The sequence below is a fragment of the Nuphar pumila genome, chromosome 12 (genome assembly GCF_984573655.1).
Source record: "Nuphar pumila chromosome 12, dmNupPumi1.hap1.1, whole genome shotgun sequence".
Lineage (NCBI taxonomy): Eukaryota > Viridiplantae > Streptophyta > Magnoliopsida > Nymphaeales > Nymphaeaceae > Nuphar > Nuphar pumila.
Genome location: NC_143260.1, coordinates 98972780 through 98990565, shown reverse-complemented (window position 1 = coordinate 98990565; position 17786 = coordinate 98972780). Strand labels below are relative to the sequence as shown.

The window sequence follows — 17786 nt, the reverse complement described above, 5'->3', positions numbered from 1 at the left end:
GGGAAACTATATTAAATAGAATTAGAACATGAATAATAAAAATGTCAGAATAATTATTTTTATCACACTAATTCAAAACAAGTTAAAAATGATATGTTTTTTTTGCCATTACATTTGCCTGTAGAATTCTCTAAATAAAATCACGATATTTCAAAATATCGGCGATATTTATGACATAGGTACCTTCACGGCTTCACCATTCCCGGGTCGTATCAGAAATTCAGAATAACTCTCTCTCCGAAAGGAGACCTGTTTTTTGGGTGGTAGGTAGGGTTGCAGTGTGTAGGAGCAAGATGGTGCTATCAAACAAGAAGCTCAAGCTGAAAATAAGAGCGACTCTCGCGGAGTCGGCACTTGGAAACCTGTCTCATGGGGAATCGAAGAAAAGAAAACGAGAGGGAGATGAAGCGGATGGCTCTCACCTTCAGTCCGTCAGAGAGATCCTCGGTTCGTCTATTAAGTTGCCTAGATTGTCCAAGAGAGAGAAGAGGAGGCAGAAATTATCGCTCTCGAGTAACACCCAGGAAGAGATTGGCGAAACTCCTGCTGCAGAGTCGAATGGTGTCGACCATCATCAGAATTCGAGCTCTGTGAATGGAAAGAAGAGGAAGGAGAAGAAAAAGCGGAAAAGAGAGGAAACAGACCAAGCAGCGGAGAAGGAGGAGAAGAATGATGCGAAGAAGAAGGAGAAGACGAAGATGAAAAGAGAGGAAATAGACCAAGCGGCGGAGAAGAAGGAGAAGAATGAAGCGAAGAAGGGGAAGAAGAAGAAGAAGAAAACGAGGAAGAAAGTTAAGAAGACCAACGAAAAGGGGGAGAAAAAACCCGAAGTAGAGAACACCCAATTGGAGAAATCGAATGTGAGGTAAGAATTCGGGCGATTAATGGCCTCTGTTGACGTTTTTCTTTTTTATCTTTGGGTTTATTTCGTTCTGTTGGTTTGTTTCTGGCAATGGGTTGTTTTCTGAGGTTAAGGAAAAGGTAGTTTTTTGTTAGCTTTCTTATATGAGTTTTCCTTATTATGTTGTATTCTGTTGGGTTTACAGTGAAGAGAAAGTGAATGTTTCAACAAAGGTTTATGTGGGTGGAATTCCTTATTATTCTTCAGAAGAGGATATTCGGAGTTTTTTTTATGGTTGTGGCACCATTACTGAAATGGATTGTATGACGTTTCCTGAGAGTGGAAAGTTCAGGGGTATCGCCATAATCACATTCAAGGTCAGTTTATACTTTAATTTGAATTTATTGAATTCGTTTTGGTTTAATTCTGTTAGACTCCTCATTTTTTCGGTTTATGTGTTTACTACTATCTAATGGAATGCAAAATTGTCTTATTGCTATTAAATGACTGAATTCACTTTTGGTTTATTTCTATTAGACTCCTTGTTGTTCGATTCATATGTTTTCTAGTATTGAATGGAATGCAGATTTTTTTTGTGGCTGTTTAATTTAAGTTTTGCATAACCGAACTGCTTTAATACATTATATCAAACACTTGACGAGAAGCATTGTTTCCAAAAGATGCTGCATATGCTACATGAGTTTCTCGTGAACTGCTTAAATGTTATTTTTATCTAGATTATGCATGAGTTAGAAGCGCTAAGTAAATATAAGATTTATGAGGCAGATGAAGGTCATATATGCAAGGGGATCCATGCGAAATTATCTCAATGTAGATAGATTATGGAGCTCACGTGTTGCAGCTAAAGAAAATGGATCACATATATCAGATTATCTCTATTCAAGCTGAATGAGAATGGTTTAAAAATATGACAAGGCACAAATTGAAGTTTGCGTTCAGTGGGACGAACCTACAGAAGATGCTACTTAGGATTCCTATAGTAACCTGATGGAGTGATTTCCTGGTTTCAACCGTGAGGAAAGGTCGGTTCTTGTTGGAAAAACAATGTTATCTGCAAGGGATTCACTTCATGAGTCATCTCCTTTTTTATTGAATCGGTTATTGTGTAGTAATGAGTGGTGGTTTGTGATGAAGGCGTCATATAGTAGGTTATGGAGTCTGTCTGAAAATTATGATTGTGTCAAGTATGGATTGGTTAACTATACTGTGACCTCTGCTAATTAAAGCTATGTATATTTAATGAAGAGGGACCAATATTCCTGTTGTATATTTGAAGGTCTTGTAATGAAATACAAACAAATGTCTCTTATGGGCAATTACAACACACACAAATGAAGACTACTTATGGGTCAAGATACAATTGCAACACAATGCCACTTGTGGGCAAGAGAGATGACATAAAAAATATAAAGAATCTTATTAAGAGAGTGATTGAGAACAAGCATCCACGAACACTGCAAGAGAGAGGGGTTCAACCCCTTTATATACACAACCACAAGGGAGAGGGGCCTTGGGACCCTCCCCAACAACTATAAATAGAGCCATTGGGGAGGTGCCAAGACTCTCTCATGAATACCTTGAATGCCCTTGAGCTTTAGCTAAAGGACATTTAAGTAAGATAATAAGAAAAACAAAAAATAAATACAAAAGCCAATTTACTATTGAGACCCTAATGAGCATAGCCTATTACATAAAGTGAAATGACTAAAATACCCCTAGTAGGTTTTACTTATTACATTAGGAAATATATATATATATATACATATTAATGCATATATATATATATGTACATACACAAAAACAATAAGTATATATACTTTAACACTCCCCCTCAAACTTATAGTGTAATCAGCAAAAGTTTGTCCAGCCAAAAATAAAACCGGGTAGAAGAGCTTTTGTAAAGAAGTCGACCAACTGAAATTCCGATGCTACGTAAGGCAGGAGGATGGTCTTCTTCAGGTACTCTTCACGAACATAGAGACAATCTATTTCGATATGTTTTGTGTGCTCATAAAATATGTGATTGTCGGCTATGTAGATGACGCTTTTATTGTTGCAACATAACCTTGAGGGTGATTGCATATGCATGCTCATATTTCCAAGTAATTTTCGCAACCAAACAATATTTGATATTGTAGTAGCCATTGCACGATATGCAACTTCAATGGATGATAATGATACTTTTTATTGTTTTTTGCATTTTCACGACATCGGATAATCACCTAAAAATATACAAAAGCCAATAGTTGAGCGGCGATCATTTGGATCTCCTTCCCAATCTGAGTCCGAATAAACAATCAACTCAAGATAAAAGGATGATAACAAAAAGCCTCTAGAGGTAGAGGTTTGTAAATATCTAACAATCTTCATCACAACACTCATGAACTATGGTGGGAGAATGCTAGAATTGGCTAGCAGTATTAACCGCATGCGCAATATCAAACTTAGTAATAGTTAAATAAGTTAAGGCGCCGATCATTTGGCCATACGGAGTAGGATTATCTAGAGGTGTTTCATCATCAATTTTTATTTTGAAATAAATAACTTCAGGGGTGTCCACTCTTTTTTCGTGAGTAATTCTTGATCTGTCAATAATATCATTAGCAAACTTGGTTTGAGAAAGTAAATGTCTCCTAGGAGATTAAGCAACCTCAATTCCTAGAAAAAATCTAAAAACTCTAAGGTCAATCATTTCAAAATATTTTTTTATAATACATTTAATATACTTTACTTTTTCTTTGTCATCACCTGTGATGATCATGTCATCAACATAAAGAAGGAGAATAACAATTCCTTCAACAGATTTCTTAGTAAATATAGCAGTATCAATATAACAAGATTTAAAACTAAGTTTAAGCATAACAGAGCTAAAACGATCATACTAGGCTTTGAGTGCCTGTTTTAAGCTATAAAGAACCTTTCTAAATCAAAACATCTTACCAGGAGGAGTATTTATATAAACTTATTCTTTTAAATCCCCATTTAAAAAGATATTTTATACATCTATTTGGTAAATAGCCCAACCTGGAGGTGAAGATATAGAGACTGCGACTCCCGAAAGATAGGAAGAGGAGTTTTTGATTAGTGGATGAAGGGCCTTCATGATTTGAGAGAATATGGTTTCAATGGATTTTGAATCCTCATTGGTTCCACTTTCTTCGTGAGACGTTCTCTCGGATGCCACATTTTTGTCTTCTCTTCATTTGAACTTGGGATAATAAGGCTTGATGTGCCCCGATTCTCCACAATTATAATATGTTATTATATTTCTTCTCTTGTTGTCATCATATCTAGGTCTTCCATAGTAAGGTTTTGAAAAGTATGGTTGTCTGCAAACATTTGTATTGGCATCCGGTCTTGATACGGCTAAAACATTATTCTTGATCTCCTTATAATCAGATATGGATTTAAACTTTTTCTCCTCTATACATACTTGTGCCAAGACTTCATACAAGGGAAAAGATTTTTTCCTATGAATGATATTGACCCGAACTTGTTCAAATTCAGGTCTAAGACCTCTAAAAAATTAGAACAATTGTACCTAATGCTTGTATTTTTTCTATTCTTGAGCATCATTAGGTGTCTCATATAGGCTCAAGCTTAGCCAATTGATCCCAAAGTCTTTTGAGGGTATTATAATGTTTTCTCACTTTGTTTGCAACTATGTATTTTGTCTTTGAGATCCTACTTGTGAGCAGCATCTTTTTGGGCATATATTTGTCTAACATACTTCCAAGCTTCATTCGCTCTTTCAAATTCAAGAATATCGGAGCAAGCCTCCTCATGCATACTATCCATAAAGAGAGAAAGAACCTTAGCATGACTCACTTCTCACTTTTTATAGGCTTTTTTGTATTCAAGTCTTTTCTCTTTCGATTCCCTTAAGAATCTCCTCTTTAGATTCACCATTAGTTTCAACAACCAGTTTTGTGAAAATTGGTTGTTGTTCCAATGCGGATCCATCAACAAAATGCCAGATATCTTTACCCATGAGGATTCTTTTCACTGGCGCAACCCCACATGTTGTAGTTTTTCCCATCAAATTTGATAAGAACAACCATTACAATTTCTTTATCGGTCATAGCAGAGGAAAGAAAAGAGATAAAGAGATAAGAAAGAGAGGAAAGAAGAGGAGAAGATAGCAAGAAAAAAGTGTTGAAGAAGTTTGATGGTATACTTACCGAGGCAACAAATCAACAAACCAATGCTCCACCAATCTCAAGGTCCTCCTCTTGATCTTCACGTACAAGTTTCAACCCAAGAGTACCAAAGGCTCTGATACCATGTAAAACATACGCAAATGAAGACCACTTATAGGTCAAGATACAATTACAACACAATGTCACTTATGGGCTAGAGAGACAACATAAAAAATATAAAGAATCTTATTAAGAGAGTGCTTGAGAACAAGCATCCAAAAGCATTGAAAGAGAGGGGGGTTCAAACCCTGTATATACTCAACCACAAGGGAGAGGGGCCTTGGGACCCTCCTCAACGGCTATAAATAGAGCTGTTGGGGAGGTCCCAACAACTCTCTCTTGAATATCTTAAATGCCATTTAAGCTATGTCACATGGGTGCATTTCAAAAAACTTGGGTGCGGGGGTGCGGCAAAAAAAAAAAAAAAAAAAAATATATATATATATATATATATATATATATATATATATATATATATATATATATATATATATAATTTGTGCAGGGGAGGGGTCAAGCCGATGAGTTGTGGAGCCTGATTCAGAGTTTTTGCCCTTGCAGAAAGGGGGGTTCGGGGGCTCCCCCGGCGTGGGTCCCATTGCGCGGTCAGCGGTCCAGGGGGCCCCGCCCCTGTCGGGGTCTCTGGGGGCAGCGCCCTCCAGAACAATTTTTTTTTAATAAAAAAATTGGACACAAATTTTTTTTTAATAAAAAAATTGGACCAAAATGACCCTGGGTGCACCCAGGGTCGGGTTGACTGCACCTGGTGCCGCACCCGCATCGAGTCGCGTCGATGCGGGTGCGGCACACTGCTAGCCGAATCCCTGTGACATAGCCTTTAAGATAATAAGAAAAACAAAAAATAAATGCAAAAGACAATTTACTGTTGTGCCCCTAATAGGCACAACCTATTACATAAGGTGAAATGACTAAAACACCCCTAATGGGTTTTACTTATTACATCAAGAATATATATATATATATATATATATATATATATATATATATATATATATATATATATATATATATATATATATATATATATATATACTTTAACAGGTCTATCCCTCTAATTAACGCTGTTAAAATGTAAAACTGTACATATATGTATATATAATAATATTATATTATTATATATATATAAATACATTTTTCATTTCTTTCTTTTCTGTAATTTTTTTCCTTTATTTTTATTTTTTGTCTTTATGTCATCTAGTTCAGTTTGAAATAGAATGACTGTTGCTAGTCAAGTCCTGTCCAGACTTGACTAGCAATAGAGCTGTTGGACTGACACATTCCAACAACTCTAAATAGAGCTGTTGGACTGTGTCCAACAGCTCTATTGAGTCCTCTTTCAGCTGTGTATATAAAGGGGTGCAACCCCTCTTGTATTTTATTCCAATGCTTCTTAAGCAATTGGTTTTTCATATCAATAAAGAATACATTTTTATTTTTATTTTCTTTCCAGTTATACCCTTTTTAAGGGTTATGCTTTAGTGTCATTCTTGACACTTGCCCTTGTTAATCTAAGCTCGTGTTTCGAAGATCCCCATTTCATTTCATGGTATCAGAGCCGCGGAAGTACTAAATCTTGAGGAAAAGCTGCCTCGGTTTCCGTGCCCGTTTGCAAAAGTGTTCGCCACTTGAAGAGAAGTGTTTTATCACTTCATTGAAGAAGATTTCACATCTTGTTGTATTGTTTTTTTTCTTTCTTTTTCATTTTCCTTCTTGTTTCTCTTCTATCCCTATTCTTTCTCTCCTTGTAATCGATGGATGACAATGATAAAGTCACCATCATGCCTATGAAACTAAGCGATACGAACTATGTAACATGGGCTTCAATCATGAAGCACCATATATGGGGAAAAGGCTTATGGGGGATTGTGGATGGTTCCGATTCGGAACCTAAGCTATCTCTTACTAAAAAGGAGGGAGATAAAGAGGTCCCTCTATCGGAAGAAGAGAAAATCAAGGCTATTGCCTCATACGAGAAGAAATGAAAAGAATGAAGAATATCTCATGCGAAGATAATGTCATGACTTATCAATAGCGTTGACATTAAAAAATGCTCAAGTCTTGCCAAATTTGATCATGCCGATAAGGCATGGGAATACCTTAAGAATATGTATTCCCTTAAAGATATTGCACACATGTGCAACCTCCAAGAAAAAGTTCGAATGATGACATAAGGAGACAAAACTATTCGTGAATATTACAATGGGTTGTCCGAACTTTGTGAAAAACTTTCCCTTTTAGAACCAAAGTGGCATTGTGCCGAAGACATCGAGCTTCGTCAGAAACAACTCGATGCTGAACATTTTTACCAGTTTATCACTGGATTAAGGTCGGAATTTGAAACCACTAAATCGGCCCTACTTCACCGGGGAAAAATTCCTTCTATTGTTGAAACTATTGAAGAGTTAACAATGGAAGAAAATCGTCTCCGGAAAGGTTCTTTAAAAATTGAAGATGATTCCGTTTTAGCCGTATCTAGACCAGGGAATCATGTTCGATCATATAGGCCTCCTCACTTTAACCGACAAAATGGTGACTATGATAAGAAGAAAGTTATTTGTCATCACTGTCATGAACCGGGACACTACAGGCCACAATGTCCCAAACTTAAGGAGCTGAGAGAAAAAAGAACTGCAATTGCTGGATCGGAGCTTAAAGATCAGGATGCACCAGTTTCCCTGGCCCAACTAATGGAGATTCTTCAGCCTCTCATCAAAGGTGCTTCTTCCTCATCTGAAGTTTCAACCGGCGCAACAACCTCATCTTTTTCTGATCTAGGTAAAATTTCTTTGCTTCTTGACTCTAGTGCATCTTTTCATATGACCCCAAATAATCAAAGTCTATCCAAATGTGTTAAAAATAAAACAAGTGTGTCAAAGGTCTTTACTGCTGATGGGACTTCTCTTGAAATAGAAGGAATAGGAAATTTTGAAAAAATTTATAAAACAAATTTTTTTTATTCCAGAAATTAGACATGTTCCCAAATTAAATTTAAATCTTTTATCTGTATCTCAAATTTCTGATTATGGGTGTAATATTTCTTTTTCTTCTCATGGTTGTTGGGTACAGGATCGCCAGTCAGGCAAGCTGATTGGGGAAGGCCATAGAGAAGGAGGACTCTATTACATGGATTTTTTGGAAATGCCGAAGAAAGCTTTTTGTTATAATATTCAAAAAATAGAGTTGGAACTGTGGCATAAGAGACTTGATCACCCACATATAACCAAAATCCAACATTTTCCAAATCTAGGGAAATTTTGTAACTCTGAATCATTTGGTTGTAAAGATTGTATTCTCGGCAAAATGAAAAGATTACCATTTCAGAACAGAACCTTTTTCTCTTCAAGACCACTTGAATTAATGCACTCGGATGTTTGGGGTCCTGCACCAGTAATTTCTAAAGGAGGATTTGTTTACTATGTTATTTTTGTCGATGATTTCTCCCGACATACGTGGATGTACTTTCTCAAACATAAGTCTGAAGTATTTTCATACTTTCAAACTTTTCATAATATGGTTAAAAACAAGTTTCAAAATGATATTACTATTTTTCGCACAGATTCAGGGGGAAAGTTTTTATCCACAGATTTTCAAAATTATCTTAAATTGCATGGCATCACACATCAAAGATCTTGTCCTTATACACCTCAACAAAATGGACTGGCAGAACGAAAACATCGCCATATTATAGAAACCACTAGGACTTTATTAATAGCAAATCAAGTCCCGAAAGATTTTTGGGCAGAAGCTGCCTTAACTACCACCTATCTCATTAATAGGATGCCATCTTCTTCGTTACAAAATATCACTCCCATTGAAAAACTTATGAACATTTCTCCAGACTACTCTAGACTAAGAATATTTGGGTGCAAATGTTTCATATTTACTGACAAAAATGATAAACTTTCCCCTCGTGTGATTCCCTGTGCCTTTTTAGGATATGCTGAAAACCAGAAAGGTTATAGATGTTTTGACTTCAAAAATAATAAACTATATGTGTCTAGAAATGTTTTCTTTCTTGAAAAGGAGAGCTTCTTTGATTTTAGAAAATTAAAAGACGTCACTGAGTACTCCTTTTTGTTAGATCTAACATCAACATCTGATGAATATGACCTTGACTGGAACTTTGATGATAATCAAAGAATTATTGATCTTAATGTTGAAAATGAAGTTCATAGAGATACTAGTATTCAATATTCCAGGCGACAAGAGTCTAATCCTCCATGTGCACTTGAGAAATATTCTAACATTCCAACTAGATAATCATCCCGAATCTCGAGGCCTCCAAGAAAGTTTGTATCATACGAGTCTTTCTCACCCACATATAAGGCAGTTATTGCATTAATTCACTCATATGAAGAACCATCCACATATTTTCAAGCAAAAAATGATATCAAATGGATAGAAGCCATGAAAGCTGAATTAGATGCACTTGAAAAGGCTTCTACATGGAATATTCAAGATCTTCCTCCAGGGAAGAAAACTATAGGATGTCGATGGGTTTATAAAATTAAAACCAAGAGTGATGATACTCTTGAAAGATATAAACCCCGTTTAGTAGCCAAAGGTTATGCCCAAGAATACGGGATTGATTATGAAGAAACCTTTGCTCCGGTGGCTCGTATGACTACTGTCCGAACCTTAATTGCCTTAGCTTCTATCAAAAAATGGTCTATTTTTTAAATGGATGTCAAAAATGCTTTTTTAAATGGAAAGCTAGTTGAAGAAGTATATATGGAACTCCCTTTTGGTCTAAGTATTCCTAAGGGTAAAGTCCTTCGCTTAGAAAAAGCTCTTTATGGACTTAAACAAACACCAAAAGCTTGGTATGATAGGTTTAGTCGTGTTATGATTGATATTGGTTTTCAATTCTGTTTAACTGACACTGCTTTGTTTATTAAGAATTCTGATGCAGGGATCATTGTGCTTCTTCTCTATGTGGATGATATGATCATCACCGGAAGCGATAAACAGGGAGTTGAAATAATCAAAACACTTCTTAAATCTCATTTTGAAATGACTGATTTGGGCTTGTTGAGATATTTTTTAGGCATTGAAGTTGCTTATTCTCCTAGAGGATATTTATTATCTCAGACTAAATTTGTTTTTTATATTGTTTTCAGGTCTGGTATTACTGTTGATAAGAAAGTTGACACTCCAGAAGTTGTTAATGTTAAAATGAAGATTGATGATAGAGAACTTCTTGCAGACCCTACTCCTTACAGACAGCTTGTTGGAGCACTTTCCTATCTATCCATTACCCGACCAGATATAGCACATGTTGTTCATACAACAAGTCAATTTCAACATGCTCCTACTTTTGTTCATATTGGGAGCAGTCATGCGTATTATCAGATACATCAAGTCCTCTCTTTCACGAGGACTTTTCTTATCTTTCTCCTCTTCTCTTGATTTAATTGCATATACTGATGCTGATTGGGGAGGTGATCCCAATAACAGACACTCAACCACTGGCTTTTGTGTCTTTTTAGGGGAATCATTGATCTCGTGGAGGTGTAAAAAGCAGCAGAAGGTATCTCTCTCATCCACCGAAGCTGAATACAGAGCCATGACAACCACAACCATGAAAGTAGTTTGGCTCCGACGACTGCTTGCTGACATGGGAGCTGAAGCAACAAAGGCTTTACAAATGTGTTGTGACAACAAAAGTGCGATCTACATTGCTAATAACAGAACATTCCACGAACGCACCAAACACATCGAAATAGATTGTCACTACGTCAGAGAGGAATATCTACACGGGATAATTGATCTGCCATATGTCACTTCAGAATATCAGTTAGCAGACTTCTTTACAAAGCCTCTCGCTGCTTCCTGATTTCACTTTCTCTTAGACAAACTTTCGCTCATTGTACCGTAAGTTTGAGGGGGAGTGTTAAAATGTAAAACTGTACATATATGTATATATAATAATATTATATTATTATATATATATAAATACATTTTTCATTTCTTTCTTTTCTGTAATTTTTTTTCTTTATTTTTATTTTTTGTCTTTATGTCATCTAGTTCAGTTTGAACTAGAATGACTGTTGCTAGTCAAGTCCTGTCCAGACTTGACTAGCAATAGAGCTGTTGGACTGACACAGTCCAACAGCTCTTGACACATTCCAACAACTCTAAATAGAGTTGTTGGACTGTGTCCAACAGCTCTATTGAGTCCTCTTTCAGCTGTGTATATAAAGGGGTGCAGCCCCTCTTGTATTTTATTCCAATGCTTCTTAAGCAATTGGTTTTTCATATCAATAAAGAATACATTTTTATTTTTATTTTATTTCCAGTTATACCCTTTTTAAGGGTTATGCTTAAGTGTCATTCTTGACACTTGCCCTTGTTAATCTAAGCTCGTGTTTCGAAGATCCCCATTTCATTTCAAACGCATCCCTTCGGAACCTTTTGGTTTTTGTCTCTCTTTTTTTTCTCCCCCACTGCAGCTTCTTGGGGATGTGGGCCTGTAGCCATAGAAGAGGCAGTGACAATGAGCATATTGATCTACAAGTATGTAAAGAAGCTGATGAGAAAGGAGTGTAATGGTAAGAACCGTAAGATAAATAAAGGTAAACAAAAAAGTGGCATTGTTCAACATTGGTGACTTTAAGAAATTCTTATTGTTTGTGCAAAAGATCTTATTAGCAAGTGTTGATATGCAGTTTAACTTTAGGGATGAAAACAGGATCGAAATCTGTTTCAATGTGTTGTAATCTTCAACCCTTTTTTTCGGTAGGATTGTAATCTTCAACCTTGACTTTCCAAATTCTGTTCTTTGTGGAAGGGATAGCTCCACTTATGCTGAAAAATAAAGGAGAGGTGACTTTTATATGCAGCCGGTCTGGTCCAACTGAATTCATTTAAAAAAAAATTAATGGACATGGATCTGCCACTTCATTGCAGTATTTCTTTTTTTATTTTGTTTATTCAGTTTTAATGTGCCATTTGTTTTAGTCTCCACTTTATTATATTATAGAGTTGTTACATAGAACTAGCTTCATAATAAGAGATTTTATGAGATATCATGGGCGCTCTTCATTGACTTGATCAATGACATAGCTCCTGCTCCATGATATCAGTGGTAATGCAGGTGGATCCTTAAGTCTCAATTCCTACTCCCTGTAATGAGAAGTGATTTTTGAGTTGACTAGTCACTATTATCAAACACATGCAAATTGCTTTATCTTATATTCCGACCGTTGAAGTATTAGGAACAATGGCATTCCTGTGGTTTTGTTGCCATAGTCTAAGTATATGCTGCAAAACAAATAAGGTTATTTAATAGTTGCTTTATTTTATATTTCTGCTTTGTAAAGGTCAAGAATGTTTAAATTTGAAGGGTTTGGGTTTAATCTTTGGGCTACAAGGAGAGGAATGGATAAAAGTTGTTAAAGTGTTTTGGTTTAACCATTTATGCCAGAGAGACTTGAAATTCCAAGAGAGAGCGCAGTGAGGAGAAATAACTTGTTTAGTCATTGGTGCTTGCTGAGGGAAGTATTTTGAAGATGATATGCCAAAGGATTCATAGGTTGATTACCTGGAAAGAAGATTTGAAAGCAGGGGAGACAGGGAATGTGCTCTAGTGTTACTCTATGCTTAGACTCTTGTTTGTGGACTAGACAGCAACTTGGCTCCATTTAGAGCCTTCTAAATGAGGTAATACTTAAAGGAGATCCAGGTCCTTGTTTTTATGTCTCTCACATTCTCTGAGAGAAGCATCTAGTGGCACACCCAGGGGCTCTAAATCTGGTATTCACTTGTTTAGTGCCTTCATCTTTGAGTCTGAGAATCATTTCAACCAAAAAACAAAAAAAGAGGAAAGAAATAATCTTTTAGTTAGTGAATGAACATTCTCATTAATTGAAAATTGAGGCTTCCCTTTCATATGAGCAATGGGGAACTTTATGCAGAGTCTGCAGACACCTTCAGCATGGAAGCATTAGGGATTGCATAGTTTTTTTGCTTGTTATTTTTTTCTTTTTAAGGCTCTAACGAGTAATGTGGTTATAGTGAAACTCTTGTACTGCTGAAGTGCCATTGGCATCTAGATGGCTTGATGGCATGGTGCTTGCATCATAGGCATATCAGTAGTGGCAAAGATATGGCTTTTTCTGTGGCATCATTCTGTCATCCCCCATCCATGTGCAACAGGTTATAATCAAGCTTAAATGGCCAAAATGCCACCTAAAGGATTGTGAGTATAAATGTGAAAGTGAACATGCAAAGGATTTTTGAGGAGTCCCAGTAAAACAATTCTTGTTATGATCTATTGCATGGTTACCAAAAGCTTCTTAAAACCTTAGAAGCTCGCCTTGAAGTGCCAATATTATGCTTCTTCCATGCTTCCAAAATTTTATGAGAAACCTGCTTACTAAAAGTAGAAATCTCAGTTCTCCAAATATGAAAATGAACTTCCTTGATATATTAAATGTCTTCCTCATGTAAACAATTTGTACCGTCTTTTTTAAAACTTATATTTTAAAATGAAATTTACATATTCATATTTTGAATAAAAATACTTAAATTTCATTTTATATAAAGAATAAAGAACTAAAATTTTAACTATATTTTTACGTTATTTTTTACTCAATGCTATTGTTGTTTCTTACTGCTTGCAGTTATGCTTCCTAACCACTCCACTATTCACATATCCAAGCATTTTTTAAACATACTTCTCTCTTCACGCTTCATGCATCGCTTCTCTCATCCACTTTTTACACAATTTGCAATCGAATGATATTCCAAAATAAATCAAACTGCTATAAATGTAGAATTGGATGTGCTAATTGTTTTTTGTTTATATGTAACACACAATCCACAATGGGCTAATACATCACACAAAATGAGCAAGAGAGCACAATAAAAATAAATATAATTTGTATTCAAAATGCTTAAGAAAAGCATTAACAAGAGAGGTGATGAAACCTTCTTTAAATAGGCCACAAGGCAGCTCAATAGAGCTGTTGGGAAGCTCCTACAGCTTTATTGGCTGTCTACAAAAATGCCCTTTCACTAATGTGAAAGGGACACCAAACAGAATAATAAAAAAATAAATAAAGATTACAATGCTGCCCCTAATGGGCAGCTCCTATTATATAGGGAGAAAATGATGAAAATGCCCCTGGTGGGCATTTCTAATTTACAATCATAGGAACATAATATATATATATATACATTTGCATGTATATATTTTAACAACACGCACACACATGCTACACTCATGGGTTCGGAACCTCGTAGTCAGAACTCATAGAGGCAGTTGTGTTGACCAAATCTAGCACCATAGATTTGCGCAGAATAGTCCGTTTATTAAGGATGGACCGTTGAATCATGTTTTTTTAATAAAAAAATATGATTTTTTTGAGGGTTGAATTTTTGGTACATTGTAGGACTTTGATTTTTCAACCCCCGGAACAACGTGTATAGTTGTTGGGAAATCATGGTCTGTTACCTACTCAATGAAGAGCATTTGATCTAAATAATAATAATAATAATAAATATACAAAATAGTGCTTTCACTCGTGTGTTTGGATCCCAATAGTGTAGCCCATATTTTCCCATATGTATGAGAAGTCCACACCATGAATGTGCATATTTAAAATTTTGAGAAAGCCATGGTCAAACAATCCATCTTCTGATCTATACTGAGATCATCAAAACAAAAATGTCATAAATGCTAGTTATTAAGTGCATGCAAATGATTATAAACAAAAAAGTGCATGCAAGCATTTTTCTATTTTTAATTGCATATATATACATATATATTGTATGTATGTTTTTTTGTATGTGTGACGTGCAGAATCTCTGGAACAAGAAAGTGAACATTCAGAGGATTTGGAGAAGCCCTGTTCAAACAATCCATGTTCTCATCTATCTAGAGATCATCAAACGAAAAGCTGTCATAAATACTAGTTATTAACTGCATGGAAGAATTTTTTTAATTTTTATGTTAAAATAAAAACAATTAACAGCTCTAATTCTAGCTGTTGATGTACATTATATGTGTGTATGTAAGTATATGTGCATGTATATACAATGTTGCCAATATTCCGAGTTGATGGTGATTTTATCATGATAAATTGAAATATCACCTTTTTTCACGATTTTAAGGGGTTTTATTTTTATATCTTTATGTTTGATACAATTTTTAACATTTTTAAAATTTATATTTTCCAAGAATTCTTGCATTTTTAAATTTATTAAAAGATTTCCCCTTGAGAAGAAATCCACATGCATACACACACACACACACACGTGTATGTGTATATGTATGTATGCATGTTCATACTTTTATTTGCATGTGTATCCCTATTTAGTCAGTGCCCTACCAGTGCTGATCATCAGTTGAGGCAGGCACAAGTGCCAAATGGATATGAAAGTCAAAGCAGTGTCTCCTTGTCCAATAGAAATATAGAATTTGTCAATAAACTGCTTCATGTATATTGATTTTTTTTCTCCCCATTGCACTTGCAAAGAGGAAAAAGGTAACTACCACCCTATGCTGTGTTAGATATGCCCACTCTGAAATTTTCCTGCTCTGTTACTGTGCTAGCGAGTTTCCTGTACATTTAGCTTGATGTTCATTAGAAATCTCGTGTTTGTTTGCAGACTGAGGCTGCAGCTAAAAGAGCTCTAGCTCTAGATGGTGCTGACATGTAAGCATGATTTAGTCTGAACTACCAAAATCCTTTCTAAAATGCTAGTCCTAATTTTTTTGCAAACCCCAAAATGTGTTTCTTCTCCAGGGGAGGCCTATTTCTTAAGATACAGCCCTACCGAACCACCCAAACAGAGAAATCAGATTTTGCCCCTGAGAGAGTAGACGGCTACAACAGAATTTACATGGGGAATCTGTCATGGGATGTAACAGATGAAGACATCCGAAATCTGTTTTCTGACTGCAAGATCAAGGCTATCCGGTTTGGCACGAACAAAGATACAGACGAGTTCTTGGGTTATGGTCATGTTGATTTTGCAGATGATGTATCGCTTGGAATAGCATTGACTTTGGATCAGCAGATGGTGCATGGAAGGCCGGTTAAAATAAGGTGTGCTGTACCGACAAAGGGAACAGAGAATAAGAAACCAGAGACTGGATCTGTCCCTGGCAAGAACAGTAAGAAAAGGCGGACATGCTACACATGCGGTACTCCTGGTCACCTCTCATCTTCCTGTCCTCAGAAACAGCAGCCTGATAAGAAAACAAATGAACAGGAATTATGCATTTTTCTCTCTGATCATGGCTTGCCTTGAACCTTCTAATACAATCAACATTTTCAAACTTCAGGCTTACAGAAGGCAATGTGGGTGCCGCTTTGGAGTGTCATATGAAGTACTTTGGAAATTTTGTAGCCTCAGTAGTGCATTTTTGTTATTTAAAGAACTTTTTTTTAGGATTTTTGTAGCTTGGCAGTGCATTTTTGTTGTTTAAAAAAGTTGACCAACTGTATACTGTGCTGAACACTTGCCATGGTTGAGAATCAGATTCTTGAAGTATTTCAACATTTCAGATTTTTTTTGGCAAAATTGAGAAGCCTTGTGTTGATATTGATGGATCGACTTTGCATTGAAACTGTCCTGTAATTATTTTCCCTTCTGGGGATTAATGTTACGACTGTCCCTGATGGACATGGACATTGCAGCATTATCATCACCATCATCGTCATGATACCTTGCCCCCCCATGTACTTGCCGTATGGATCCTCAGATGCTTACCAAGATAATTCTGAGACAGGTTGTAAATCGGACTGCCTCTTTCACCCTTTTTGTTGACAAGGAACCTTCTTAGGGAGAACGGTCACTTGGGGTGTGTTTGATTGCTGTGTCACGTGGGATGCCGCAGCACGTGTGCAGCCAAACTCAGGGACGTGCGAACTGTGCATGTGATCCGTAATGAGGGGGACAATTAAAAAAAAAAATCTCCCGTCAACAATCTTTCTATACTCAGTTTTTCTTTCTTTCTTTCTTTTTTTTGTTTCTATCTTGATGCTCCTTTTTTTTTGTTTTTAATTTTCAAATTCATAACATGGATCGTTGGATTCTGTATACTACCGAGCTTTGAGCTGATTTTTTGGGATTTCTTTTTATCAGTATAGATGAAAAATTGACGGTCAATTTCCTTATTTTGCTTCATTTACTGAATTCTGAGTCGATCTAAACCTTCCTGCTTTCTTTCTTTTCTTTTCTTTTCTTTTTTATGAAGATGTAATGGTTTGAGATATTTTGATGATTGTAGATTACTAAATTTTTGGAATTCGCTTTTCTTTACTTTTTTCTTTGGTTGAAGATTTTGTGTTCACTGTCTTTATTTGTTTCTCTTGTCCCTTGAGGAAGGCAGTATTGCATTTGTATATCCAAAATATGAATTTATTATTTTTTGTCAAATACACAAAATTTAAACATTGTTTGGTATTTAGATCCAGTACAAGACCCATATCTGGGGCTAAAATCTATAATTTTTTTGACATACTTTCATAACTGGATCCAATATGATACCCATTAAAACATTTGTATATAAAAAAATATGAACTTTTTTGTTAAATTACATAAATTTTAAATATTTTTTGGTATTTAGATCCAGTCTGATATACATATGCAGATTTAAAATCCAATCTAAACTTGTTCAAACACTGATTTGGTGGGTGGAACTGGGTCATACAATCCGAAACAAAGCTATCCGACTCATTTTACATATGTAT

General features: G+C 35.8%; 1 protein-coding gene across 1 annotated transcript; it reads left to right on the top strand.

The window, feature by feature from the left end:
- The first annotated feature begins 210 nt into the window (after positions 1-210).
- On the top strand, positions 211-16588 carry PHIP1 (phragmoplastin interacting protein 1). Its single transcript, XM_089982540.1, has 4 exons — positions 211-865; positions 1047-1218; positions 15697-15743; positions 15834-16588. Exons 1-4 carry the CDS (start codon positions 294-296, stop codon positions 16339-16341), a joined length of 1299 nt encoding a protein of 432 aa, XP_089838666.1. The 5' UTR covers positions 211-293; the 3' UTR covers positions 16342-16588.
- Positions 16589-17786: the final 1198 nt, after the last annotated feature.

What these genes read in the sequence shown, in the direction of transcription:
- PHIP1 (XM_089982540.1), top strand. Translation starts at nt 294, where the DNA reads ATGGTGCTATCAAACAAGAAGCTCAAGCTGAAAATAAGAGCGACTCTC. An exon ending in TCGCCATAATCACATTCAAG is followed by an intron (nt 1,219 to 15,696) that starts GTCAGTTTATAC and finishes GTTTGTTTGCAG; the next exon opens with ACTGAGGCTGCAGCTAAAAG. An exon ending in GCTCTAGATGGTGCTGACAT is followed by an intron (nt 15,744 to 15,833) that starts GTAAGCATGATT and finishes TTTCTTCTCCAG; the next exon opens with GGGAGGCCTATTTCTTAAGA.